The sequence below is a fragment of the Phasianus colchicus genome, chromosome 18 (assembly GCF_987193195.1).
Source record: "Phasianus colchicus chromosome 18, bPhaCol1.hap1.1, whole genome shotgun sequence".
Lineage (NCBI taxonomy): Eukaryota > Metazoa > Chordata > Aves > Galliformes > Phasianidae > Phasianus > Phasianus colchicus.
In genome coordinates, this window is record NC_143453.1 from 8,698,617 (window position 1) to 8,725,803 (window position 27,187).

A 27,187-nucleotide genomic window follows, 5' to 3' on the forward strand; every position below is an offset into this window, starting at 1 on the left:
ACAAAAAACTAACAAAAACAGTCTGAGGCATACAAGGAGCGGGGAAGAAGCCTCTGTGTTTCTTGGGAGCTGCAGACAGTAGCTTATTAAAATAAAATGAAAGTAGAGCGAGAGGAAAACCCCTTCTTTTTAGAGCTGAGCAAGGTATTTCAGGCTGACTGATGGAGAGGCACATGTGTCCCAAGGGGGCAGACAGGACTGCTACCAGGCCTTGGTTGGGGATGCTGCACAGTCTCCAATATTTTTTTCCCTCCCTTTTCAGCCCATTTTTCTGTCAGCACCTCCAGCTGCACCCCATCACTGCACCCCCACCCACCCCACTGCCACCCACACTGTGCCACCAACTTGCTCTCCCTGGCTTTATGCATGCAAAAGAAGCAGGAGAGCTGTATTTTGCTGGCAAATAAGCTTTTTTTTTTTTTTTTTTTTTTTTTTTTTTTTTTTTTTGGTTTGTTTGTTTGCTTTTTTATTATTTCAACAGTCAGGCAGTGTTCAGCCACTGCTGCCCACACCGCTTGCTGGTGGGCGTGCTGAGCAAAGTAACAGTGAACAAGCCCTTCACCTTCAGCAGCAGAACATCTCCCCTTCAGAGCAAGCTGGGTAAATATTTACACCTCATGGTTTCTATGTACAGCCCTGTCTATCATACAGCTCACTTCAAAACAGCTATGCACAGTTTGGTCGCACAAAAAATAGATATCCTTCCCCTCTTCCCTCCCCCCTCCCCCCCGGTACAGTTCAAATAATAAATTGCCCAATAATTTGTTTGTACAAATTACAAAGTGGGGTTAATGTTACCTTTAAACTTGGGTTGTTTGGGGTTTTTTTTGATGGTTTAACATGCCTTCCTCCTCCTTGACTGCTGGATGGGGATGCACGGTGGTTGGCAGCACGAGGACGCACCAGCAAGGACCTGCCATGGGATTTGGGGGTATATGGGGTGCTGGGGGCTGCAGCCACAGTAGGTGGGTGATTTTTGGGAAAAGAGGGTGGCAGCAGAGGCTGTGACCAGCAGGGCAAGAAAGGGCAGCTGTGCTCACGGCCTGGAGGAGCAGCGGCTCCCCGCTTCCCAGAAGCCTCACGGTCCCTCTGCATGGCCATGCGCCTCTTTCCCAGCATGTGGTAAACTCATTGATTTTACTCAAGTTAATTAATTTCCAGCTGGAGAGTGCTCCACCAAAAGCAGCTCAGAGCTGCTGCCGCCCTGCGTGTCCCCCTGTGCTGCCGGATAGGGCCTGTGGAGGGACAGCAGGGACAGAACAGGACAGAGAGCACCCGGAGAGCAGCAGGCAGGGAGGAGAGCTTCCCTGGGCGAAGCCAACCCCACACACACTGCCAAAGGCTGCTCTCCTGTCCCCTGCCTGGAGCTGGGGACACTTCCAGCCCAGTGAACCAACAGCCCCAAAATGGCGGACGTCACCTCACCGACACCTCACAGCCTTCCGCAGCACCGCAGCCCCTCACTGTGGGCTCAGGGAGCCCCGACAGCGCCTTTGCTTTGGGCACACAAAGGGAAAACGAGAAGAAAACAACCAGGCTGCGAGGCCTCCTCAGGGGAGGTGGTGTGATGTGAGGCAGTGTGCCTCATCCCAGGGGGCACGGGATGTCCCACAGAGCCTTGGTGGCAGCTACAGCCAGAGCCTGGGGGAAAAGGCAGGAGGGGATGTGACAGGATGCCCTGGCCAGGTGGCAGCACCATGACAGCAACCCAAAGGCTGCCCGCTGCCGCCCTCACAATCACTGAGGTGAGGAGCGCCTCAGCCCCAGGCTGCGTCCCTCAGTGCCAACACAGCCATGGCCAGCAGTGCCCAGGGCTGCCCACCATCCAGCAGCGCCACGAAACCTGCAGCGACCTGCGCCTCTCTCGGCCTCTCTTCAAGACACCGAAGCAGCACTACTGTGCCAAGTGGTAACTTTATTCTTTGTTGTGTGTTTGTTTTTTTTTTCTTTTTTCTTTTTTCTCTCTGAAAAAGTTAAAGAGGCGGTTTTGAAGATGGGTTGAATCTGGATTTTTCCCAGAAAAATCTGTGACACTTTAATAGCGTTATGCCCAGACATCAGCTCTGTCAGCTCTACGTCTCAGAGCCGGGGAGACACCAGCAGCAATAACCTGGGAATGGAAACACTTCCACATCGTTGTGCATTGTCTTGTTTTTCTTAAAAAAAAAAAAAAAAAAAAAAAAAGCACAACAGAAAAGACACAAAGATCGATGAACATTAAAAACCTGTACATTGTAAAAAACGAAAAAAAAAAACAAAACCCAAAACTGAAAAAACAAAACAAAAAAACCCATACCCCAAACAAACAACAAACACCATCATTCTCTTGCTTTGAAATCAGAATCATTGCAGGGGGAAAAGAAAGAACCATGGAGAGGTGACCGGGCGATGCTCACTGCCTGGCAGGTCAGAGCTGCTGCGGGCTGCGGGAAGTCTGTGCCGTGCTCTTGTTTCCTCTAGCGTATAGAATGCAAAGCATTTAATACTTTTTTTTTTTTTTTGCCTTTTTTTTTTTTTCCCCCAGAGCGAGAAAGCAGAAGTGAATGAAAAAAAGTCTAATATTTTTGTTCTTTAACCATGTAACTGCAGATATGATCCAACATCATGGAATGAAAAAAATAATGTAAAGTAGAGCATTCATGTGTATCACAAAAATACAATAAAAACTTTTTTTTTTCCTTTTCTTTTCTTTTTTTTTTTTTTTCCTTTTTTTTTCCTTTTTAAATTCTCCTGTGAGCTCCCTGCTCCGCTGGCTCCCTGCCGCGCTGCCCCACACCCGGCAGCTCTGGAGGGCTCTGGAGAACCAATGCCTGCAAACCAGCAAAGGCTTTCTGCTGAGTCAGCAGCGGTGTACGTCATGGGGGCCCTGCAACCATGGCAAGATTATTTTTTAAACTAAGTTTATACATTCTCCTGACTTACAGATGACTTTGATGGATCACTGTTACCATCTCTTTTTTTTTTTTTTTTTTTTTAAACATTTCCATACAATGGACAAACACATCAAAGCCTGCGTGTAAGAACAGAACCTCTTTTACAGCATGTAATACTGTGTTTTGTTTAAGTCCTTCCTTGCGTAAAATATCGACATAATTCACCAAAGGTATCAAAAATATACCCTGTAGACCAATACAATTTACAATTGCCTTTTCTCACCATTCAGAAAACAATGCACTTAAAGCAACCGAGCCCGTCTGTGGGCAGCACGGGGAATCTCCTCCCACACCGATGGAGCCCAGGCCCTCTGCCACCGAAGGGACAAGCAATATTCTCAGAAATGGCTCTTCACGCCCTCCCTGCTCCCCCAGCTGCGTGCAAAGCGCATCGAGCTGACGCGTCCTGCGCGGCGGGGATGGCAGCTCCCACCCTCCGATCTGCCGAGGGAAACCAAATCGGGTTCAATCCTATGAAGCATTTTGAATCTTTTGTTGTTGTTGTTGTTAAACCGTTTCAAGGTTTTGTGTTTCCGTGGCACGGCCCCACGGAGCCCGGCGCCATGGAGCAGAGCGTCTGTGTGCGCGCAGCCCTGGGACATGGTGTGCAGGGTCACTGCCCAGCAATGCTGGCAAGGACAAAGATGGGATCCTTGGGTTTTGTCTCGTTAAGGCTTCTTTTTTCTTTCTTAGACTGAAGAGGATGCAGACGTTTCCAGATGTTGAGAACAACAAGAACAACAACAACAACAACAAAAAAAAAAAAACTGGAAAAAAAAAAAAACAACAAAGAAAAATAATCCCCACAATCCCCACCAAACTGGCCGGTTGGGAGAGGAAGGAAAAGAAAGAAAAATTAAAAACCAAAAGAAAGCTCTGCTCCTGCATCTTTGCTCATGAAAGCCAGCGGGGACGGGCCCCGGGCACCTCACTCCCCGCGCCTTCGGTTTGGTCGCCGTCTCCCTGCCCCTGGCTCGCCTCATTCACTGTCCGAAAGGGTCTCGTACTGGGAGCAGAGCAGAGGCTTGGGCTCCTCGTCCCAGGCATGGTGCTGCCCGCCAGGCGTTCCTTGTGGCAGCGGCACAGCCGGAGCCGCTGTCACCACCCCGCTGGGGAGCCGCATGGTGAGTGGGTTGTAGGGGAACGGCGTCGAGCCTGCGTGGAGCAGAGAGCAGAGGGTCAGTGCTTTGGGACCAGTGGGATGCCTCAGGGACATGTCCCCCTCCCCATGCCATACCTGCGGATGACGGCCGGTCCTCCCAGACACGGTTGGTGAGAGGCGTCCTCCGGTTGCAGTCCCCCTCTGAGTGCACCGAGGAGACGGATGGCGGCCGCTCGCCAGAGGACAGGCCGGGCGCCGGCGACTTGGCCTTGCGGCTGTTGGGTCTGGCGGCGATCTTTGGCTTCCCCCCTCCTGCTGCAAAGAGAAGCGCCTGCTCATCAGCCAGCCCTGCTAGGATGTAGCCGTGATGGATATAGGGGGGAAATTGGGCACAGAGTGCGTGCACCCCTCTGCGCTTCCCCAGCCCCGCGTGCTGTTTGAAGCCTGCAAGGTGCTGGTGGCAGGAGGCAAGCTTGCCCTGCGCGGGGCAATGGGAGCTCCAGGGACCCCATAGCTACACAGGGCTGTAGTCCCTCGTTTCCGTGATTGTTAATCCATCCTTACAGCACAATCTCCGGCCATGTTTCAGCCAGATTTTAAAGGTTTAGGAGACAGAACATTCTGTGCTGGGAATGTTAGCTCAGCTAAGCAGGACAGAGCTCCCAAAAGGGGACGGATGGGCTCTTGTCCTGCCCCACCTGCCCTGGGCAGACCTCAGCGGGCACAGGGAAGCATGGGTGGCAGAAGCTGCTGGGCTCATGCAGCAGCCAGAGAGCATGCCTGCAGCAAGCTGTGGAGCGCCTGCTGCCAGCTGGGCAGGGCACAGCACCACGTGCCCCCACACATCACTGGGCTGGAGACTGCCCCAGCACCCATCGAACCCTCTGTGTGTGGGGCACAAATACACACCTCAAACCAACTGGGGCTCCCTTCCCAAGCTGAGGGTGTGCAGAACCGACACTGAGCAAACCCCCAAGGCACTAAAACTCAGTGTGCCCCAGTTCTGCTCCCAAATGGCATCCCCCATCTGTCCCTCCTGGCTCTGTGTGTGAGTCCTCTCTCTTGCTCCAGGCGCTGCCCATCTCAGCACTGACACCCTGAGCCTGGGGAGAGAATCATGGCATTGCCCTATGTCCCCTGCACCTGCCCATGGCTTGGACTAGCTCTGGAGCCCAGCTCTGGGAGGGCAGTGCTGGATCTGAGCACTCCCTCCTGCTGTGTGGGCATGGGATGGGGTTTTATGAACAGTTTGGGGTGGCTCTAAATAAAGGTTTATCGCTTTGGTCTTTTGGGTGTTGGCTTTCCCACCCCATAAACCTCCTTTACATGATTAAAACAAAAAAAGAAAAAGAAAAAAGGAGGTATTAAAAAAAAAAACAATGGGGAATGGGGAAAGGAGCACGGTCAGTGGTTTAGAGAAAGCATCAGCACCTTCGGAGACTATTAAATGAACATCAAACAAGACTGGGATTAATCAGCGGATTCACAAAGCTTGAAGCTGGGGTGGGGAGAAAAGAAAACCAAAATGAACAAAAACGGGGGGGGGAAAACAAATCCACCCACAAAAGGGGAAATAGAAATGCTGAGAATTAATAATACAGAGAGAGTGAAGGTGGAGAGGGCTGCAGACCTGGCAAGGAGCGCACGTCCTCGTTTCGTCCATCAGCAGGAGTTATGGGCATAGCAGCGGGCAGGCTTGCACTGGCATTCAGAGAGTTAAAAGCATTGGCACTGAGAGGTGAGCGCTCTTCCCACTGCTCGTCATATTTACCCATTAGGGCTTTCCTAATTATTGCCTCCAACCCCATGTTGGTACTGGAATTCTCTTGGACCGACTGGCTCCTACAACTGATTAGCCCTGGGAGATACGGGAGGGGGAGGAAAGAGGGGACGGGAGGTGGGGGGGAGCCAAATGAGAAGAAAGATGGGGGGACGGGGAAAGGGGAGAAAGGAGACAAGGGAGGAGGGAAGAAACAAACAGTCAGCACATTCTCGCAAAGCAACAAATGTTGTCATCTTGTTCTGTAAAGCTCTGCAACGCGTGTTGGCCCCCCTCCTCCTCCTCCTCCTCCTCCTCCTCCCCACTCCATCCCGCCCCAGGGCCTGGCAGGGGAAGGGGCTGAGATGGGGCTGAGGGCTCAGAGGAAGCAGGGAAGGGTCTAAGCTGAGCCCTGGGGTGCAGCAGGAGGGGGCTGCGCTCCCACCAGGCTCAGTGCCTGGCTGTGGGAAGTCCGCACAGATGCACGTATGGATGCAATATGGTTGTGCGGACAAACTGGAGGCTGGGGCTTCCCAAGGAGGGAGAGACAGGGGAGGAAGAGGGGGCACTTAGAAAAAAAAACAAAAAACAAAAACTGGATTGGAAAGAACTGCCCAGATTTGGCATCAGCATAGGAGGTGGGAGAGGGGCACGCAGCCTGCAGGGCAGGGTGGGTCCTTCAGTCCCTCCTCGCCCCAACCCTCCTCATGGGGACCCCCAGGTTTGGCCGCAGCTGCGGGACAGGCTGCAGAGGCAAGGTGTATGTCCGAGTGGCAGTGAGTGTCAGAAGCCATGCAGTTATAGTGCAGCGCAGGGACCAGAGGGCACTAGGCTCAGCCACGCGACCGTCATTCCCAACGCGGTGGTTACAGGGAACAAGCAAGGGCAAAATACAGACACAAGAACAGCAGGCCGGCATTGGACCCCCCTGACAGCCCCCAGCTCACCCCGTCCCAGGTGGTTCATATCCCTGGAAAGGAGCAGGGTGCCCCCATTGTCCCCTCCAGGCTCCCAGCTCCCTGTGCTCCCTATGAGCAGCTGGAACCAGGCGATGCTCTCAGGACATTGGGCTTCACCCCACAAATTCTGCCTGCCACAGACGTCCCACAGTGCACTGCCCCCCTGCATCACAATCCGTGCCCACAGCCCTGGGCTCGGGACCTGGCACTGAGGCAGAGCAGCACAGAAGTGTGCATGGCACTCCCTGCTCCTTCCCTTGGTAGGGGAAATTTGGTCATTCCTCCTCATAATTAAACAGTACAACCCAGAAGCATCCTCCACTGGAGGAGGTGTTAATCATTTATTAAGTGTTATTTAATACTTCTCAGTGGGGATTCCTTTGAGAAAGCTGCTCTGCTGGCAGATCTGGATCTCCGTGGGGATGGGGGCAGGTACACAGCACCTATGTTGGAGGATGTGCCTCCTGCCCAGCAGTATGTCACAGCTCTGGGAGAGCATGGCTGTGCCACAGCACTGCAGCAAGGGGCCCTATCTCCTCGAGGTGCTGCTGGGGGAGTGCAGCCACCTCTGCCTTTGGGCAGGTGAGACAGTGAGGGCTGAGTGTTGCCACCCACAGGACTCTCCTGTTGGCATTCTGTCCCCACACAGACCTCTCTGCAGCTATACCAGAAGCTGGTGGCAGAGGTTTCATGCCATCTTCCTCCCTCAGGTTGGCCTGTCTCACGTCTGGGAAGCCCCCACTGCCCAACCCCACAGGATTGCTTTCAGTCCCTCTTTGCTCTCTCTCTTCCTTTCCTAGATGGGCCAAAAGCCACAGGTGCAGATCTGGGGAGGGTGCAGTGCCCCCAGGAAGCTCCCAGACCTCCAGTTTAGCTCCTGCACTGCCCTTCAGCTCTGCACAGCTCTGACTCTTTCTCATCCTCTGCAAAGCTCTCAGAGGAGTCACACTGCACGCAACAGCAGGGAGCGACGGAGGGCAGCGAGGCTGCAGCCTCAGCAATGCCACACTTGGCATTATTGCAGAAGGAAAAACGGAGATGCTCCAATCACCCTATCTCCCTGCTCTGGACAGTTGTGAGCTTGGTATGGAATGAGGCACAATACAGACATAGTGTGAGTTACCTGCTCCAGTAATCGCTGGCATATTGAAAATCTCTGTCCCAGGCTGCCCAACATCTGGGGAGAAACAAAGAAGCTCTTGAGTACAGAGCAGTGCGGCTCTGGAGCCATGGAGCTGGGAGAGCTCGTGTTCCACAGCAGCGTCCATGCTGACAGCAGCCCCCAGCCCTGGGGCAGCTCTGCCTAACAGCCAGCAGCCACAACTTGGAAAATGGCAGAGAAGCAGATCCCAGAGCGATGCCTTCACAGCCAGCGCTGCAATCCCTCCCTCCAGCCCTTTGGATTGAGAGCTCTATGAAGTTAAACCCTCTCCCGCCTATGGGATTCCCACAGGCTCCAGTCCTCCATACCCAGAGAGCAGGTCTGGGCAGTGGGGAGGGCAAGGAGGAGAAGAAACGTTACATCAATATTTTTCCTCTTAGCTGAGCTATTTGACTTGGATAATGCTTTCCTTAGAATAACAGAAATTCTCATCAAATAAAAGGTGTTTCCTATTTCTGTATATTTTCTCTTGATAAGGAAAAGTGTGGAAGGTCATGGGGTTCAGCTACACATCCCCAAAGGGGCATAACAATACTGTTGGCTCATGGTAACATCATCCAAGAGACGAGACAGCTCAGTTGCTTTTATCCAATGCAGCTGTTGTAAGATGGATTCAAATTGAATTAGTACTGACTGTATAATGCAGGGCTAAATTAAATTATGATCCTATCTACTCTATTAGTGGTTAATGAATGAATGGGCTGGATTTTTAATATAAGCCAGCCTGGTTAGTTTTACAGAGTTATACCAATATTGACGTAAGGATTAAAGTAACGTTTGGGAGAGATGCATCTCAAGGAGGAAGGATTCAGCTTGGCTGGCCATTCATTAAAATATCAATTGCTTGTAAGTCTCCTCCATGCTCAGCTCATTATTTCCTTCCTCTTGAGGTTATCTGTCGCTGCCACAGGGTGGGATTGACAGCCCCACAGCATGGAGATGCACAGATGGGAAGGCTCCCATCACTTCCCCAGATGCACTGAAAAGCATTCGGTGCTTGCACATCCCAAGAAACCATGGCATGATGCAGAGAGCTGGCTGGGAGCTCGCAGCCTGCAACACAACAGCACTTTTCCCAAACCTCCTTCGCTTTGTGTGTCCTCAAGGCTTTTCCCCTTGTGCCCCAAAATAAAGATCCCCATGTCCTTACTGTACTCTGTCTCATTTTTGTTGGTCGTACTGAGCTTCTTGATGATCTCCTGTTTCTTGGACTTCACCATGGCAGAGTTGCTCTCTGTCAGCTTACTGAAGAAAGCTGGAGGCTGAGTGTTGTTTCCTGGGGACTTGGACCCCATCCTGCAAAGCAAAAAGCCATCAGAAAACTCTGCAATGTCCAGGTCATGATGTCCTACCTAGAACTGCACTTTTCTCTTAGTGCAACTTCTCATCATCAGTCCAGGGCTCCTGAGATATCTGGGATATCCAACCCATCATATAACCATTAGAGTTGGAAGGAACCCCTGAAGGTTGTCTGGTCCTACTGCAGTGCACAGGGACACTCACAGCTCCATCAGTGCTCGCAGCCCTGTCCCCTGACCTTGGGTGTCTCCAGGGATGGAGCACCACCATCTCTCTGGGCACCCTGTGCAGTGTCTCCCTCTGCTGTTATCGTAAAAAACTTCCTTCTCATATCTGAAAATCCCTTTTTCCTTATAGCCTTCCATGATGACCTGGGATGTGACTTTGCTTCTGTCTGCAAGAAAAAAATCTATGCCCTAATTCTTCCCACCTTTCAATAAATGAGTGCATTCAACTCCTTCAGACCTAAAAATCAGTTCCCCAAGAGCAGATCTGTTGCTCAGCCAAACATTCAGGGAGTCAGTTTCTACAGAAAGATGCTTCAGGTGGGACTGAAGAGGGCCCCTGGGATGCAGCAGCAGAAGGGACGAGAACACGGCCAGGCTGCAGTGCTGAGCAGCATGCAGGAGCATGGCCATGTCCTAGGAGGAGCAGCGCAGAGGCCAGCTCCATGGATGGGTTGTGGGAGCCAGCTGGCCCCGCTGTATGATTATCAAAGCTGCAAATAGGAGAGCTTCCAGCTCAGCAGGGATGGGGCCCAGGGATGGGGTCATGCTCTGGGTGGAGGTGAGCGTGGGGATGGCTGTGCAGTACCTCTGGTCCAGCTGCTCGCCCTCACGGTACAGGATCGGGTACGTGGCGCTCTTGGCGTGCTCCGCTTCTCCCACGCCGTCTGGTGGAGACACGGGCTCGATACAGTTGTCCGACCCGCCGCCGGCTGAGGCTTTGCTCTGCTCCGGGGACCTGAGGATGGCGATGGGGAGATGCAATCGGTGCACGGCAACACACGCAGTCTCCATGTGGGGTGATGGGGAAGGACTGAAATAGCTTGCGGTACAGCAGGAATAAAGCCAAGCTCCCCACCCTCGTGGGCTCATGGCACCGTTTAACACAAGCCCTCGGAGCAGTGCAGTTTGGGCTCTTTTCCGAACCGCGGGCGTGCTGAGCAGCACTGAGTGGAGATGTGGCCCAGATTTCCAGGCAGCAAGCCAGGCAGCAATGCCCCCAGCATCCCGGGAGATGAAAGGGAGCAGCACTGGAGCTCAGCCCCAGCATCTGTCCACTCCTGCGTTTGCAGGGACGCAATTCCTCCGGAGGGTGGGACACCAATGCTCTGGGGACACAGCTTGTGATTCTCCACTATATTTGCTAATGCACAGGAGGGCAGCACCCACCATCTCCATCTACTTCACTGCAGGGTCATGGTGGGCCCGTGTGGGACAGCCGAGGGGATGCAGCCCTCCAACTGCAGCCTGGGAGGTGGCCAGGGTTGAGCCCACAAGGAATTCCTCATAGGCGGTTCTGGGAATTTACATTAATGTTCTTTCTGTGGTTTTTTTTCTCATTTTTTTTTCATCTCTGGCTGGCCAGGACTGGGCTCTCTCCCCTGATGTTACAAATCCAATTCTAAGACCATGCAGAGCTGAGGGAGATAATGGCTGAATAATTTACTGACAAGGTACTGTAAGTTTCGAGACCTCTCTGCTTCTTGGACATAACTGGATTTCACTGAACTCTGATGCTGGGGTGGGAGGACAGACACCATCCCCACATTTCCCACTTTTTCCAACTCAATCATACTTTCTAATGCTATCTGCATGATTTGGCAGAAATAACAAAAGAAATAACAGCAACAAGAATCACTAGGAATGATGAAGGTAAAATTTACTCTGAACCAGTGGAAAGTATGTTTCTTTGTGGGCTTTTTTGGAACCATTTGTGGTCTGAAAGGTCACTGCTCAGTGCCAGAGACTGAGGACTAAGACAGCAAAAGAAGCAGTGGGCACAAACCCAAATGAGTGAAACTCTATCTGAACACAAAACACATTTTTGACTGTGAGGGTGCCTGAACACCAGGACAGTATGCCCAGGGAGGTTCTGAAGTCTCCATCAATGGAGAAACTCAAAACCCAACCGACCATGGGCATGGCTACTGCTTGGCAGAACCTGTCTGTGCCTGTTGTGGCTCAACTCTCTGAGCTCACCTTTTGCCTCCTTCGTTCTGTGGGGAGATCCTGGAAGCCACTGCATGCTCTTGCTGCTGCAGGTATGCCTCGCTGGGGGTGCGGCGCAGGTCCAGTACGGGGCACGCGGCCCCAGGGAAGGAGTACACCGGGGTCTGGATGTGGGAATTGAGCTGCTGAGGGTGATGGCGTGTGTAGTCCTGGGTGATGACCTCCTAGAAGAAGAAATCCTTGGGTCAGAAGAAGAGTTGGGTTTTATTTCTTACTTCACAGGAATCAGCTAAAGACTAGCAGGAGGAAATTAGGCTAGTAAGGCCTTGAAGGGATGTAATTTCTGTGTCCTGTCAGCAATAGCTCTTGCGACAGGTTAGGTTGGGACACAAGGACCTGCAATGAATGCATCCAACACACTCTGCTCTCTCTGGCTCTACACCAAATCTCTAGCATCACTCCCAGGCCCTCCCCACCAGATGTATTTCATATAAGCTCTAGATATGGCCCTTCCCTCCTCCCTCCAGAGGAAAGAAAACGAGGTTAATTACACTGATGTGCTGGGCCAGTGTGACCACCCGCTGGTTCATGCCCTTGACACTCTGGCTGGACTGCAGGGGCTGGCACTGGGGCTGCGGGCCGTCAGGCTGCCGGAGGTGCTGCAGGTGGGCTGCTTCAGGGCCTGAGGCTTTCAGAGAGGCTGGAGAAGGCACAAAGAGCAGAGCTGAAGTGAGGTGACACTCGTGTCCCGTTTCCTGATGCTGAACACCACCTCAGCATGGCACTGGGCCCCTGCTCTCACCTTGCTGTTTCTGCCTTGGGTCATGCTCCCCATGCCCCTTCTCCACATCCTGCAGCAGCTTGGCCCCTTTCTCATGGGATAGGCTGGGCGAGCTGACAGGACTCACGGCTTCAATCCGATCAGGGCTGTATCCGCCATGAAAGCCTGGATAAAGGCAAGAAGGGCATTAAAACTGGGAGTTACTTAGCTGTTCCCTAGCACTGCGTGGTTGCTGGTGGGCAGCTGTGCATTCAGCAATGAGGGAAGAAAGAAGTGGACTGGATCTGGCTGAACTCTAGGGTTCAGTGGGGTCTGCGGCCCCATCTCATTCCTGCAGATCTGGATGTGCAGTGACAGCACGGGAGTCAGGACCCAGGCTCAACCCCTGCGGGTTCGCCTCATGCTCTTCCCCCTGAACCCACCTCCTGAAATACACAGATGTTCTTTTTGTCTTCTGTCTGCCTTTTAAACCCTTTGCAGAGACTCAAGGTTCAAAATGTGCTGATTTGCAATGGATCAATATTACTTTTTAACAGTGAGGAAACTGAGGCAAGATGGGTCAGAATTCCATGCAGTGGGGCTAAGGATCTGGAGAAGGTCCTTGTTTTCCTGTCAGCTCAGCGGGTTGGGCAACACTCGCAACTTCTGCCCTACAGACCTTCACCCTCCTTGTGCTCCATTCCTAGAAACCGCCCCTTCCAGGCAGAGCTGGCCAACGCTGAGCAGTGCCCAGACGCACCCTGCCCCACTGACACACTGCCCCGGCCCCAGTAGGATGCCTTGGGTTGTCCTCCTCCGGGAAGGCGACGTGTGGTGAGCCACCCTCACTGGAACAGCCCTCCTTATGTCTTCTATGAGCTAGGGAGCACTGGCATCTCCAACCTCTAAGGCCCAAGGCTGTAGCAAGGGGACCCGGTCAGAGCCACACCGAGCTGCAGCCTGTGGATACCCCAATGGCTTGACATGAGTGAGGACGTGTGCTCGGTGGCCAATGGCCACATCATCCTCATATGTTTGCTCTGCCTTTTTGTTCCTTCAATGTATTGCCTACAACTGCTTCTTACAGACTGCCTGGGAATTTCTAATGGTGGGGAAATCAGAGTTAGCAAATTGCCGTTGTCTGTAAAAGCAATACCAGGAACTGCGTGACATCTGCAAAACAGGGCTTGGCTGGGAAGTGTGGGAGAAGGGAAGATCCCTAAAACACACACAAATAATGACTGCAATAACGTAACAATCGGGGAGGAGAGGGACAAGCACACTTCAGGAGCTGACAAAGCCAACAACCAAAGTGTACAACTAAAAATAAGAAATAACGAAATGGAATTGGTTTCAGGCCACAGCTCTCTGGCCCCTCCCCTCCAGTGGCTTACCATTGCTAATGGAGCTGTTACTCAGCGAGCCTCTTTCTCACTGCCCCTTATCACAAGAAATTTGGCACATGATAATCACATCTATGAAGCTGGCCACTGTCGTGGTGGTCTTACCGAGTGCTCGGAGCTCCTGTTCCTGCATGGAAAAGGGTTTACTTTGACTCTTTTCTCTACTGTGCTGCTCCGGGCCCGAGGCTGCGTGCTGCTGGTCCAGAGGGTGGTGGTGCTGCTGGCTTTTCCCCTGTCCTCTGCTATAGTGATGAGAAGAACCGGGTCCGGAGGAAGGTAAAGGCCTCGACTCCATGGCTTTAATAGGTGAAGGCGACTGTTCGAGGCTAGCCCCACTGGGCAGCTTTGAGGTGAAGACGTTGCTGTCGGTCTGGGCTCGCTCTGCCTTTGATTCCCGTGCCCTTGAGGCCTCTTTCTGCAGGACGGCTGGGTCCAGCATGGCTGCATAGCCGTCTGCCGCGCTGATGGAGGAGCGCAGCGTGGAGGCTGAGGGGAAGGCTGCGGAGCGGATCGGCGACGTGGTAGTGGTGGAGGAGGTTCTGCAAGGCAAAAGGTGATGGAGAAAAGGTCAGAGAAAAGCATGCGGCAAAGGGGAGTGCTTGGCCAAGGACTGGCACTGTCTGCCTGTGATCCTCAGTGGGCTTTGAGCACAGGATCATAGAATGGTTTTAGGTTGGAAGGGACCTTAAAGATCATTGAGCTCCAACTGCCTGCCGTGGGTCACTGAGGTGGCACATAATGGAGCAAGTGAGGGAGCTCAGATGAAGCCTCTGCCAACCAGGTGCCTGCCAGAATAGCTGGCTGTGGGATACCTGATGTGCCTGGATGGATTCACCAGAGAGCACGAAGCCCACGGGACAAGCCCAGAGACATTCATAACCCCCTCTCCCCATCATAACCTTCCTATGAGTCCCAGCTGTGCTCCTGCTGGGACAAGGCCAAAACAACCCTTCTGCATCTCCAAGGTGCCCACGAGATGCTTAATAATGAGCAAGCACATCCATCCCAAGGCCAGAGGCAGGACGGTGTGTGGGGACGTACCGCAGGACGGAAGGAGTGGGGGTCTCCGAGGAGATGATCTTCATGCTCGTGTTGTGGAGCACGCTGGGGCGCTGCTGGATGGTCTCGTGGGTGCGGGGCGAGACGGGAGAGTGCTGGTGGCTGTGAGAGTGCGAGGAGGAACGGCTACTGGACTGCTCTGTACCTGGGGGCAGACAGCCAAGGACTTCAACCCTTCATTCTGGAGTCCCAACCCCACCTCCACCCAGCAAGGCCCCAAGGCGTGGTGCCAACCACCCCCCACCCCCCCCGCCTACCAGGTCTCCAGATAGGCGCGTGCTCCACCGTGGTGGATACTAGGATGGATTTTTCACGCTCCCTCTCACGTTCACGCTCCCGATCTCGTTCCCGCTCTGACGATCCCGACTGTTTGGTCAAGTGCGTGGGACCTCCTGAAACCCAACAGAAAGGCAGTGAAAGGGCTGCAAACAGAGTCACTCTCCACAGGGAATGCTGCCTGTCCTTCACATTGCTGAGTCTGCAGAGCAGATAAGAGATGGCTCCATCCAAGGTCACCTGGAACAGGACAGACCGGAGTGACCTGAGTGACAAAACCCAGGAAAATCACAGTAGTAGTCCTGGTGACATCTCCTGGGTCTGACCTTTCACAGAGCTGTTTGCCAGCTGCCACTCTGGGGAAGGAGGAGGAAAAGCAATGAACCTCCCCACAGCAGAACTGGAGGAGCTGTTGTGAAGGAGTCCTGGTCGCTGGGTGGGAAAGGATTTGGGATCCCCAGTGTTTCCAGCATGCTGAGTTCAGGGCCTTGAATTGTTTGAAGGAATCCTGCCCAATCACTTTCCCCTGAGAAAAGAAACCTGCAGCATTACCTGGGGAGAGCGGGGAGCTGCTGTGCCGGCTGCTGAAGGTCTGGGGGGGGCCGGGAATGTAGGTGATGCGGTCCATGGAGGTGGCAGAGGTGCCAGGGGTGGGGGGCACGAGGACAGGCAGGTGTGGCACTTGGGACAGGTCAATGATTCCTGGAGAGAGAAGCGAGAGCACTGTCAGGGTGACAGCGAGCCATTGTTACTTGACCCCAGCTCCCAAAACGTGGGAACAGCCCCAAACCCTCCTGGATGGGGAGGACCTGCTGCATAGTTGAGGGCGAGCGAGGGCTCACGGGGCGACAGGCCACGCAGCATGTCTGCCCGCTGCGCCATGGCCGTGGCTGCGGCGTTGTGGTGCATCTGCTGCGACGTGATGTAGTCATTGATGATGGTCTGTCGGTTCTCCATGGCGGCCGTGTCCGTGTACCCCCGGATGAGGTACGGGGGGTAGAGGTGGGGGTACGTGGGGCTCGGAGCCAGATGTCTCGGCAGGTAGTAAGCAGCGGCTGGGAGAGAAAAGGATGGAGACATGATGCGGTGCTTCCCAAGGAATGGTTTCTGGGAGGTATCACATCTACCACAACTAAACCTAAAGCAGTGCTTTTTCTTGGCATAGCCTTAGGTTTTGGAGCACAATCCCAAGACAACTATCCCCCCTGCCAATGGTACCTGCTTCCAGTTGGATTCCCCTCGGGATGGCAGCAGGGTCAAAAGCCAGTGGGATGTGTCCTCGATACAAATCAACCCCACTCACACCACGCAGCAGGTGCTCGTAGGGGGAGATGGGGTGGTGGTGGTCGGGCACAGGGGCATGTGGAGACTTGGAGTTGGTGAGCTCTCTTGATGTGGGGGTGATTTTTCTGTCCTGGGACACTGGTTTCCCAGCAGTGATGCTCCCTGCAGCGAGCAGAAGGAAATGAGTCAGAGACAAAGCAGTGCAGCCAAACCATGTCTCTGAGGGGTGCCTTGAGCCAAGTGTGTCCTCAGGGGACACCCACAGCTCTCCCTGAACTCGAGGGACCTTTCCTCTTTGCTGTGCTGCCATGCCACATTACACCACCAACACCAAGGCAGCCAAGCCCTGGTTGCACGCAGGAGAAGCGTCTCCCAGCCCATCTGTGCCCCATGAGACATGGAGAGGGGCTCCCACCCTTCACTGCCTGCGTCACATGCAGCCTGGACCTCTCCCTTTGGCATCCCGCTCTCTCCTTCTAGCATTCAAACTGTCCCACGAGCACAGGACTGGGACAGGGCAAAGGCACCAGGTGCAGTACGCTGGGCTTTGCTACGACAGCACTGAATATGGTCCTGAAGGACCCGTGCCAGTCCTATGCATGGTTCAGTGCAGCATCTGCACAGGGAGGGACAGACAGATGGCCTTGTTTTCCATCCCCAAAGGGAGGCCATGCACAGGCAGTTCTTCCAAGTGGGGAGTGGAGCCACAGATGCAAGGAGCAGTAGGACAGGACTTTCCCATTCCTCCACCTCGTGCAACCTGCAATTTGCAGGCAGCGTTTTGGGGATGTTTGCACCCAGCGATGAAAGTCAGCAGCCCCAGAAACTCCCGGCCACAGTGACGAAACACAGTTCAAAGGGTTCAGGCTGCCCTGTCAGCTCTTGCCCAATGCTCACAGTGAATTTGGAGGGATGTCAGGGCCTTTTCTTGGCTCTCCCAACCTGTGCTGGACATTGGTGGCACTTCTCACCCCACCCGGGACAAGGGTCACCAGTTCACAACTGTAACAACAGTGTGGACAGCAACTGATAGTCACCCCAAAGCAGCGTGAACACACTTCTCTTGCACTAAATTGCACAGATATGAGCCCAGAACCATTCAGAAAAAAGAGCCAGCCCATGCCTTCCCATGAGCCCAATAATGTAGGAATCCGCTTCCCTGCTGGTGTTTTGCAGGAACACTTATTTTCCCCTTGGGATCCCTCCCCACAGCCTGGGTGCTGCCTCCCCCGTTCCATCCTCACCATATGTGCAAATCTCATCAGCTGCAAAGCAGCTGAAGGCTTTCCCAAAGTGATGGACCTCACTGGAAAAATAGCAGAGCAAAGGGATGAGCTGACCATGGAGATCCCAGATGTACCCAGAACCTCATCATTTGGCCATGAGTGATGCTAGAAGATTTTTGGAGAGCTCTGCTATGTGCAGCCCAAATTTATGGTCCTTCAGTAGAGCTGCATCCTGGCATTGGTTTCTGGCAGATTGCGGTGTCTTGTGCCGCACACCCCCAAATCATAAGACTGTTGGTGTAGGACAAGGATTTGCAGGTGGGAGATGAAAACATCCCCCAAACACTGCCACAAAGCTGGAGGAAAGCAATGCCCCCAGGCTGCTGCAGTTACCCATAGCTAGCAGGCCTGATAGGCAGTGTCCTATGGAATGGGATCTGCACTGCCTCTCGCCATGCTGTAATGCCAGGGACATTCTGTGCTCTGGTTCTGAATGCATCCCAGCAGATCACTGCCTGGCTCTATGGGCAGAGGCCACTTGCAGAGGTGAGGTGCAGAGGTGATGGATAAACACATCACATTTCCATTTCATTTCACCAGATTGGTGAAAAAGGTGAAAATCCCCTCCATAAGAGCACTGCTCTCCTGACCACCTTCAGAAAGAGGAGTTCCCAGGGCCAAGTCTGGCACAAGGAAGACTCACAGGAGGGCAGCAGCCCCCGCTCCCACGAGTCAGCCTTGGCTGCAGGCAGGAGTGGGTGCTGGAACAGAACAGGTCAGACAAGCACTTGCTGGGAACAGGTGAGGTCAGCAGTGACTTCCCACGTGCCCTGCTGTAAATCCCAGCACCAAACACAAAGTTGGCAGTTACCTTCATGCTGCCGTGGTGTGGATTCCCTTGTGGAGACCGGAGACCCTCTGTGCAAGTGGCTGCTGAAGGCCGTGCTGTGACCAGTCTGGTGGTCCTCGTAGGCGAGGGCACTCTGGTGGGGCTTTCCTGGCTCAGGTACAATCACAGGAGCTCCTCTGGCAATTGAGCCACCCGAGTTGGTCACTGGGCTCGGCCTGTTTTTCAGGCTTTCTTCGTAAGCTCTCTCCAGATTCCTTGGGTCTTGTATGACATCCAGTGAGTGCACAGAGTGAAAAGTCCTCCCAGGACTGCCAATGATGGACCGCACGTCGTGCTTTTTGGTACTCGATGAGGAAGAGCCGCTGTCGTACTTCAGTGGGGTACCCTGGGGTCACAAGGCACATGGGGTGTCAAAGGGGCGTATAGCAGAATTACAGAATCACTGAGGTTGGAAAAGATCTCTAAGATCCTCAACTCCAACCCCAGCCCTTCCCCTCCATGCCCACTAGCCACGTCCCCAAGGTTCTTGGCCACCGCCAGGCATGGTGACCCCAGCACTTCCCTGGGCAGCCTGTGCCAGTGCCTGACTGCTCTTTCTGAGGAAAAAGAAATTCCTAACATTCAACACCCCACCAAGCTTCAGTGGGACTCATGCTTCCCGCTCCAGTAGGTCAGTACACCAGAGACATCAGTTTAGTTGGTCAAATGGCAAGAGCCATCCACAAAGCAGAGATAGCAGCACTGCATGGAAACAGGCAGGGTGGAGTGCCCGTTCTGCATGTCTTGTTGTGCTCCAACAAGATGGAGATGAGTCACCACTGAAGGCTGGCTGTGCCCATCACGCCTCTCCTACACATGCTGTGAAATGAGGTAGGACTGCGAGGTGCCATGGGAACCTTGCAAATATTTGCAGCCCAACAGGAGACAGCATGCCACACTTCATCCTAAATACTGGCCTCGCTGAATTGACACTTGCCCATACAGGGAGGAGACCGAAGCTGTGCACAAACAGAGTCACAGCTGCTGAGGGCACCATGTTGACTTTGGCCTTGAACATGAGCCAAATGTGTCTGCTCCAGTGTGCGTGGACAGGGCATCGCCTTCTCAGCATGCCAGGGAGTCTGAGGTACTGCATTTATACACTGGAGGATGGGAAGGGGAACCTATACTCAGGCAGAGCCCATCTACTGTGATTCTGTGATTCTGTGATTCTACTGATTGCCGACCGAGCCCTAGAGCCCCCTCTTCTCCCCCTTTGCTTTGGAAGCAGTGCCCTACAAGCACAGCAGGCTGAATAGGCCCGAGCCCACCTGCTGCTCGCCCACATGCTCACCTGTGTGATGGAGCCTTCCTTCAGAGGCCTCGTCAGAGAGATGTCAGGTGTCCGCCTCAGCTCCTCTCGGGGGATCTCATGGATTGACCTCCCTGCTTCCTTCACTGTGGCCACCAGGCCTTCGTGGGCTGGCTTCATTTTCAGGGGAGTAAGGCCCTCATGAGACCTGACCTTGTACGCATCGGATAAGTCCCGTGGTGGAGTGTTTTCCCTCTTGAGCTGTTTGGCTTCTCTTCTGAGGTAGTCCTCATGGGCCTCCACGTAGGACCGAGGTATTCCTGCAGCCCCAAGCAAACAAACTGAGCATGATTCCCAGCCATACACCATCCCCATGGGGATGCTCAGTCCAAGGGGCTTCCAGTTAACACATGTAACGCAAGGACTGCTACTCAACCAAACACATGCAGCTACATCACTGATACAACAGGACTCTCCACCACCATTTTCTGGGCTCATTTTGTACCACCTGCCTTCTGCCTTTGTGCCAGTCAATGGGAATGCTACTCCTGACTGCAGACTGGTAGAAACTGAGCACAACTGAAAATCTCTCACAATTGCAGCTGGACCCCAATATACGCACTGTGGGTTCCTCCTGCCCTAACCTGACCACAGGAACAAGGGGCTGTGTCTGTGAGACTTCCCTATGTTACTGTTGGCCATGGCCCTGCCCTGCTGCAGCCTCACCTTGTGTGATGGAGCCCCGGATGTGGTGCTGCTCCTTCAGGTTATGGGGACTGTGTCGGTCTGGAGGGATGGCTCGACCCATGAGACCTAGAATAGATCATGGGGGGAAACTTGGGTTGTGGCACCGAAGTTCATATAAAACCAGTGTATAACGACAGCACTGCCAGGACGCTGGGAAGTTTCTAAATGACTTGATTTCTCTTTTTACATGCGCTTCCGTTTTTGTAGTCCTGAAATTGGTACACCAGGACAGAAGCCAAAGGCGCACAGGCTGGTCTGTGCCCCTGTTCTGCCATGCTGTCCTGCTGGGATGTGCAACAGGGTCCCAGCAAACCATGGCCAGGCATGGGAAGGTGTGATATGTAGGCAAGAGGCAAGATGGGGTCTCTGCAGACGCAACATGGGTGAAAAGCTTTCCCCACACCCACCTTCAATGCTGGCAGACAGTGGATCCCGGGACGACAAGCCACGGCTGATCCTCCCCTCCATCATATCGTAGGTCCGCTTGGTTCCTGTGGGCTCATGTGAACCTCCTGAGCTCCTGCTGTCTTCTTTGGGACACTGAGAAGCAGCAACTCCACCTGGAATGGGAACATCGAGAAGCAACATCAGACCCCCACCCGAACAGCAGCCACTGCTTGGCAACGCAAGAAACGCTGCATGAGGTTGGCGTCCAAGAAATCCAGCTGCTGGCTCCCCCTCCCTGCCTGCTCTGATTCCAGATCTGTGCCTCCTGTGTGGGTAGAGCATCCTCCCCACTGCGTTCTGCTCCCTCCCTGATGCAGGCAGGGGACAGCTTGGGGCCAGCCCCTGTGTCGGCAGCTGCACTTCCACTGAGCTCAACCCTGTAGTTCCGGGAAGTTTTGCTGTTTGTTTTCATTTTTATTAGACACCTACTGTTTGGGATCCTCTCCAGTCTTAACATTTGCCGAGACACTCCCTGGGTGAGAAAAACAAGAGAGGGGAGAGGCAAAGCAGAGAGTTCCTCTGAAACAGCAATGAGTGCACACAAGGACTGGGACAGACAGTGAAAATCCCACACGTCAGCGCCATGATGGGGCAGCACTGCAGTGACCGCAGAGCACAGACTGTGTGCTCACCCAAACCTGGAGCCAATTCTGCTGCAAACTGGAGTTGGGATGCAGACGGGGTTTGGGGCTGTGGGCACAGGGACAAAAGGTGGTTCAGCCCTGAGCCTTCAATCCAGCTTCATTCAAGGGCAAAGAACTGGGGGTGCTCAGAAAGCAGCAAGCACTGCACGCAGCCACTCCCCCAGCACAGCACATCTGTGCCCTGCAGAGGGGATGCGGTCCCCTTTGTACCCGGGAAGGAGAGAGACTGAACAGAAAGAAAACCACTCCAAAGCCACGTCCCTGCCTCGCAGCAACCATCCGCAATCATATGCAGAATGAGAATAACCAATCTAGCACAATTCAGCCTGCACATGCTGCAGGATCTCGCCTCATTACAGCTCTTTTATTTTAAGCACCCTCGTGACACTAAAGAATTTGCAATTTTTTTTCGGCTTGCCAAAATTCATCATCAACAACAATTTCATTTTTCTTACTTCTTTTTTTTGTTGTTTGTTTGTTCATTTTTTTAACTCTTTGGCTGCAGGAAGGAGCCAGGCAGTGGGGCTGGGATGGCTTAAGGTCAGATCGATGCTATGGAGCGTGTAGTAGGTTGTTTGGAGGGAAGGCATTAATTCCTCCACACCCTAAAGGGCAGGGAGAGAGGAGATGGCCACAGCTGGGGACACGAAGCCCCTGTGAAGGAGATGGAAATAGCTGCTTGCACAACAAGTCCCAGAGCGCTTCCTGTGCTGTGCCTGGCAGCAGCACTGCCAACTGTCCCAAAGGGTGCACAGACAGACGCCTGCGTGGTGACACCTCTCATCTGGGGCAGAGTTGACAGCAAACATGGGAGGCCGTGGGATGAGGCGGCTTCCACATGGCACAGCCCTGCCCTCAGAGGCCCTGCAGCCACCTGCAGGGATGTGGCACAGCAGGAGCCCAGCATCTTCGCCCATGGGCTGGGCTGACCCAGCAGGATGGAAGCAGCTCCTGCCCTCTTAGGGCTGCAGGCGTGCGAGCACAGCACTGAGGTGACCGAGAGCAGGATCTGGTCCTTACTCATCTCTGTAAATCTGACTCAGAAGAGAAGTGATGCAGCCCTGTGAGATGGCCATGCCATGCCAAAGCCAGAGCCCAGTTCCTCTAGCTGCTTTTATCCCGGCCCAAGGAGAGCACAGCAGGCATTCCTAGCTTCACTGGAGATGAACATCTGCTTATTTCCCATGGAGGCCACCACAGCCTGAAGACGAGCCCTTATGGGCAGCGCTGCTGTCTGCTGAGCAGGCACAGAGGCACAGAGCAGCTGCTGGCTGCGTGCTGATGCTGCTAACACAGCTCCGGCACCTCCCATGGCAATGTTCCTGTGCAGGGGGTCTGAGTGCAGCATCTGCAGGGCGTGCTGAGCCCTCCCAACAGCAGCACCATCCTCAGCAAAGCTGCTGGCCAACATTTTTTTTTTGTCAGTTCTGCATCTCACCACTCTCTGAGCAGCCAGGGGTCAGCCCACTACCAAGTGGCACCTCCACTCTGCCCCGGAGCCAGGGGAGCTGGGGGCTGACTTGTTGCCAACCCCTAACACAGTTCAATTTGTGTCACACGCCAGTGCTGCCCTTCCCAACACACAGGACTGGGCGCCAGCAGCCGGAGGCACAGGAGCCCCAGCACGGCATGCAGACAGCTCTGTGAGCGAGGCAGCATCTGTCTGTGCTGCTCAGTGTGCTGTGCTGCTCTGCTGCTGGCTGTCACACAGGCCATGTGGGAAGGACACAGGGCCAAGCTCTTGATGGACAGTGAGCCACCAACTCCTATTTGCCACAGGGAAACAGAGCCACGGTGCTGCTGTGCCCAAGACATCCCAAGGAGGAAGCCTGATGTCCCAATATCTTTATGCCAAGCTACCTGACTTGCCTCCATCTCATAGGTTCTTTAGGCTCTGCTCTGGCCTAAGATCTTGAGGATCCTCTTTTAGCACAGTGCACCACGATGGGGCCAATAACACCATGACCAAGGCAAAAGCACAACATGAGACAGAGGGAAGCCCAGCTGTAGGGAGGTGTGGTGGAGCACGAGAAAAACCAGACTGGAAGTGAACCCATGAGGTCACCCCACCTCACTTCGTGGCCTTTCCCCACACAACTCCTGACTCCCAGCACCGCTGCACAGCCCTCCAGCACCTGCCCCCAAAAGGCCGAGGGTTGCGACTTACCATCATAGGACAGCACGTGGCCTTTCTTCCCCTCGTAAATGACATGTCCTTTTGGCATGGCATCCTCTCTCACTTTCTCCGCTCTGCTGGGGCTGTCTTCTCCGATTATCCTGGTAATGGTTCCTTTGTACAGCACTTCTGCTGGGGTGCCCTTGGAAAGCCACCAAGATCCATATTTAACAGTGTCACAAGCAATTAAGCAAGCAGTGCGCTCGCACACAGGAACACTCTGTTCCACCGGGGAAGCTGAGCGGAGGAGAGCGCGCCCGGCCTCCGCTTCCTGACAGCCATCAGCGAGAAACCTGCGGCTTAATTATTGATGAGGACAATAACGAGGAGCGGTAAGGAGGTACGTGAGCTGGAGGAGGCTGCTGGGAAGAGGCACGGGTGAGGACAGCAGGGGAATGGCAGGCACTGTGCTCCAGGGGGCTCCCCTTCACAATACCCAGAGCTGGGTGTCCTTGGAAATGCTGCAGCCCATTAACATCCCTCTGCCATCACAACCTGCTCGGTGCCAAGTGGGAGCAGCAGTCCCCCTGCCCCATGGCAGGGAACACCTGTGATGACTGACCCGCACCCATTCTGAGCCTAACTGGCCTTAGAGAAGGCAAGTTAGAAACACCAGCTTTGTGGGTGTTCTGAGATTCTGCAGACTGTTCCCCTACACCAATGTGGAGATGCCTGTGCTCTGCACAAAGCCATCTGAGCAACACCAGTCCACAAAACCCCACTGCAGCAGCCAGGCTCAGTGCTCCGACTGCTGGCGTGCAGGGTACAGCCGGTGCTGGTGTTCCCAGCCTCAGGTAAAGTCATCTTCCTTCCGTGGACGTGCTCAGAGAGGATTTGAGAGCAAGTGATAACAGATGGCTTCAGAGCAGAGACCGTCTATTCAAGACCTGCCTCCTGCAAACTGGATGAGTAATGCAAGATCAAATATCAGCGACAGCACTGGGGGCTGCTGCAGGGCCGGGCACTCCATCTGCACACTGGGGATGGCAGTGCCCTCTCACTCTGGGCTTGGTACCTCCAATCCCAAGTGAAAACAAAGGAATGTAGGTGGATCAAATAGCTGGATATAACACAGTATCTTAAACTCTGCTCACTGTCTGAACTAGTGCTCCAGGCCTCCATGACTGTTCCTTGCTGCTGCAGGGGCACACAGGGGGATGCACTGCTCTGCTGTGTCACTTCCAGCCCTGGCAGCTGCTGGATGTGGGGCACCAGGCAGGAGAAGCTTTTGCTCTGAGCCAGGATTTAGGTGGAGGTCCCCAGGGCCAAAAGGGACACGGTCACCCTACTTGAAAGAAGCATGCAAAAATCTGAGCACGAGTGGCTTTAAATAGCTGAATGATGGCCAGATAAAATCCCTAAGGGAAACAGATGACTTTTTTTTTTATGCTCTCCGCTCCGTAACCAGATGAGCAATAACTCACGCTGCAAAAACTATTGCCCGCTTGCCAGCTGCTCTTCTAAAGATGGATGGTGGAGATTAAGGCCAAAGCATCATTCTGCTCAAGAGAGCCCTTGGGCAGGACCCACAGAGCAGCACAGTGCTGGCAGCAGAGCTCGTTACCTGACATGCACCCCGCAGCCTCCCCTCCCTCTGCCTGGGCAGAGCCTTCCACCCATCTCCTCCTCCTCACCACTTCTTGCCCTGGCAGGATTACTTTCTCAGAGCCATTTAAAGCTGCTTTTGCCTGTGCTCCTCACAGCTACTAAATTCAATGGGGGAAATCAGACGTGCATTGCTAAGCTCTGCCCTTCTCACAGCATGGGGCTGGTGCCACGCCAGGCTGAGGCTGTCTGCAAGGGAGCTGTGATGCTTCCCTGTGTTGCTCAGTCCCGTGCCACGTGCCCAATGAGCAGCACCCAGGTAAGCAAAGCCCGACAGAGACGAGGGACCTACATGTGTGATGGAGCCTCGGTACGTGATGGGCGACTCTGGAGGGGGTCTGGATGTGGGTGTCCCCTTGGTGATGCTCCCTCCAGAGGCAGAGCTGAGGGATGTACCTGCAGGACATAAAGATGGTGAACTGGAAGCTGGATTTGTGGTCAGAAAAATGAAGTGTGGAAAGCCCTCCTGCAGAGCCCTCCCCACCCTGTCCCCTAAGGGATGCAGCCATGGGGCTGAGAAGTGCAAGGAGCCGTTATTTTGAAGCTCCCATTTCCATGCTGCATTCACAGTGGAGCTGGGCAGATTGATGGGCCTGGGAGAAAGCACAGCATGTCTCAGCTTCTCCTGATGCGATCAGAGATCTCCAGAGAGATGCAGCTCAGGGTGGTTTGAGTTCATTTGTGTGTTATTTGTGCTGGGCTGGAGCCAAGGCATCGTGCACTCTGCATATGGCTGCACAAACTTGGGAGAGCTCACAAACCAGAATTACTTAAATCGTGTACAAACAACACCTTTGTATTTATTTTCCTCTGCACAGCTATGGGGGAAGAAAAAAGGGAAACCCAGAAATCCCCCCAGAAGCCTCACAGCAGCCATGGGCAGTGTGGCAGTGGAGCATTCCCCTCCCTCCCACACCAGGACACAGCAGCATGCTCACCCCGCAGGACGGAGCCCTCTGGGGCCGGCTGCATCACCAGGCTTTCAGGCTGGCTGGCCTGGCTTCTGGGAGAGAGTTGTTCCTGCTTTACTCCAGGAAAAGGCACTGGAAAACATGAAGCACAGGTCAGTGTGGCTTTCATCTTCCCCAGCCTCCTGCTGGCACCTCCCGTGCTCACAGCCATCAATGTGCCTTCAGGGGTTGCAGTGTGGAGCTGGCATGCGTTTGCCCCTCCAGACGTGGCCCCTTGCCCATCTCCTTCTGCTGTAAAGAAATGCTTCCAAATATGCAAACTAAGCACTTTCTTTGTTCACTTCAGGCCATTCACTCTTTATCCTACCAGCCTGAGGAGTGGCAACAGATTTCCTTCCTTCAATCCCAGTGTGAGCCAGGTGGTATTTATAGCCTGGGAAGTGTTCCTGACCAAATTGTGCTTTCCTACACTGCACATACAGAATCACAGAATGTTTAAGGTTGGAAAGGACAACTAAGGTCACCTGGTCCACCCACCAACCCAACCCCGCCATGCCCACAGACCATGTTCCTCAGTGTCACATCTCTGCAGTTCCTAAACATCTCCAGGGACAGTGACTCCACCATTTCCCTGAGCAGCCCCTGTCAATGCCTGGCTTTGTTCTCCCAAAACATTATTCTTTCCATCCTTGGATCAGGTCTCTTCCTTCTGCACTTCATTGCTATGACCTGCAAGACAGCATTCACCACCCCCTCATTCCTTACCCAGTTTCTTGGGATCCATTGTCAGGGGCAGGCCCATGGTGATGGAGCCGACGGGAACTTTTGCGTGCTCGGAGCTGTAGGGTGTGTGGAGCTGGATGGGCATTCCCTGCAGTGTGAGAGGGGAGGTCAGGGGGTGGCCCAGTGATGTGTCCCCACTGCCCACACCCAACCCCATACCTGGGAGATGGAGCCGACAGGTCTCTCCAGCACAGAGGGATGCTTGGTGGAGGAGATGAGGGGAGGAGGGTTGGAGATGCCTGCCAGCCTCTGCAGCCCTGAGCGGGAGCTTTCGTGCAGGTTGAGTGGGATAGGGTGTCCTGTGTGGGAAACACGAGTGTTAGCACGACCATGGGAA

General features: G+C 53.9%; 1 protein-coding gene across 16 annotated transcripts in view; it reads right to left on the minus strand.

Moving 5' to 3' along the window:
* Positions 1-1,932: 1,932 nt before the first annotated feature.
* NCOR2 (nuclear receptor corepressor 2) overlaps positions 1,933-27,187 on the minus strand; it is a 164,481-nt gene continuing 139,226 nt past the window's right edge. For 11 of the 16 annotated variants that reach the window (XM_090120774.1, XM_031592681.2, XM_031592680.2 and 8 more), the window contains 24 exons: positions 27,010-27,149; positions 26,833-26,938; positions 26,095-26,199; positions 25,449-25,552; positions 23,543-23,693; positions 20,692-20,844; positions 20,264-20,350; positions 19,580-19,857; positions 18,268-18,631; positions 16,105-16,332; positions 15,696-15,941; positions 15,439-15,588; positions 14,868-15,002; positions 14,593-14,755; positions 13,657-14,090; positions 12,191-12,334; positions 11,940-12,088; positions 11,419-11,612; positions 10,028-10,177; positions 9,066-9,211; positions 7,877-7,930; positions 5,666-5,893; positions 4,171-4,350; positions 1,933-4,088 (listed from right to left, as the gene is read on the minus strand). In XM_090120774.1, coding sequence (XP_089976900.1) covers positions 3,913-4,088; positions 4,171-4,350; positions 5,666-5,893; positions 7,877-7,930; positions 9,066-9,211; positions 10,028-10,177; positions 11,419-11,612; positions 11,940-12,088; positions 12,191-12,334; positions 13,657-14,090; positions 14,593-14,755; positions 14,868-15,002; positions 15,439-15,588; positions 15,696-15,941; positions 16,105-16,332; positions 18,268-18,631; positions 19,580-19,857; positions 20,264-20,350; positions 20,692-20,844; positions 23,543-23,693; positions 25,449-25,552; positions 26,095-26,199; positions 26,833-26,938; positions 27,010-27,149 — 4,265 coding nt within the window. In that variant the 3' untranslated portion in view covers positions 1,933-3,912. The remainder of the gene's footprint in view (positions 4,089-4,170; positions 4,351-5,665; positions 5,894-7,876; positions 7,931-9,065; positions 9,212-10,027; positions 10,178-11,418; positions 11,613-11,939; positions 12,089-12,190; positions 12,335-13,656; positions 14,091-14,592; positions 14,756-14,867; positions 15,003-15,438; positions 15,589-15,695; positions 15,942-16,104; positions 16,333-18,267; positions 18,632-19,579; positions 19,858-20,263; positions 20,351-20,691; positions 20,845-23,542; positions 23,694-25,448; positions 25,553-26,094; positions 26,200-26,832; positions 26,939-27,009; positions 27,150-27,187) is intronic. The other 5 variants (XM_031592682.2, XM_031592687.2, XM_031592689.2 and 2 more) reach the window with 3 other exon arrangements.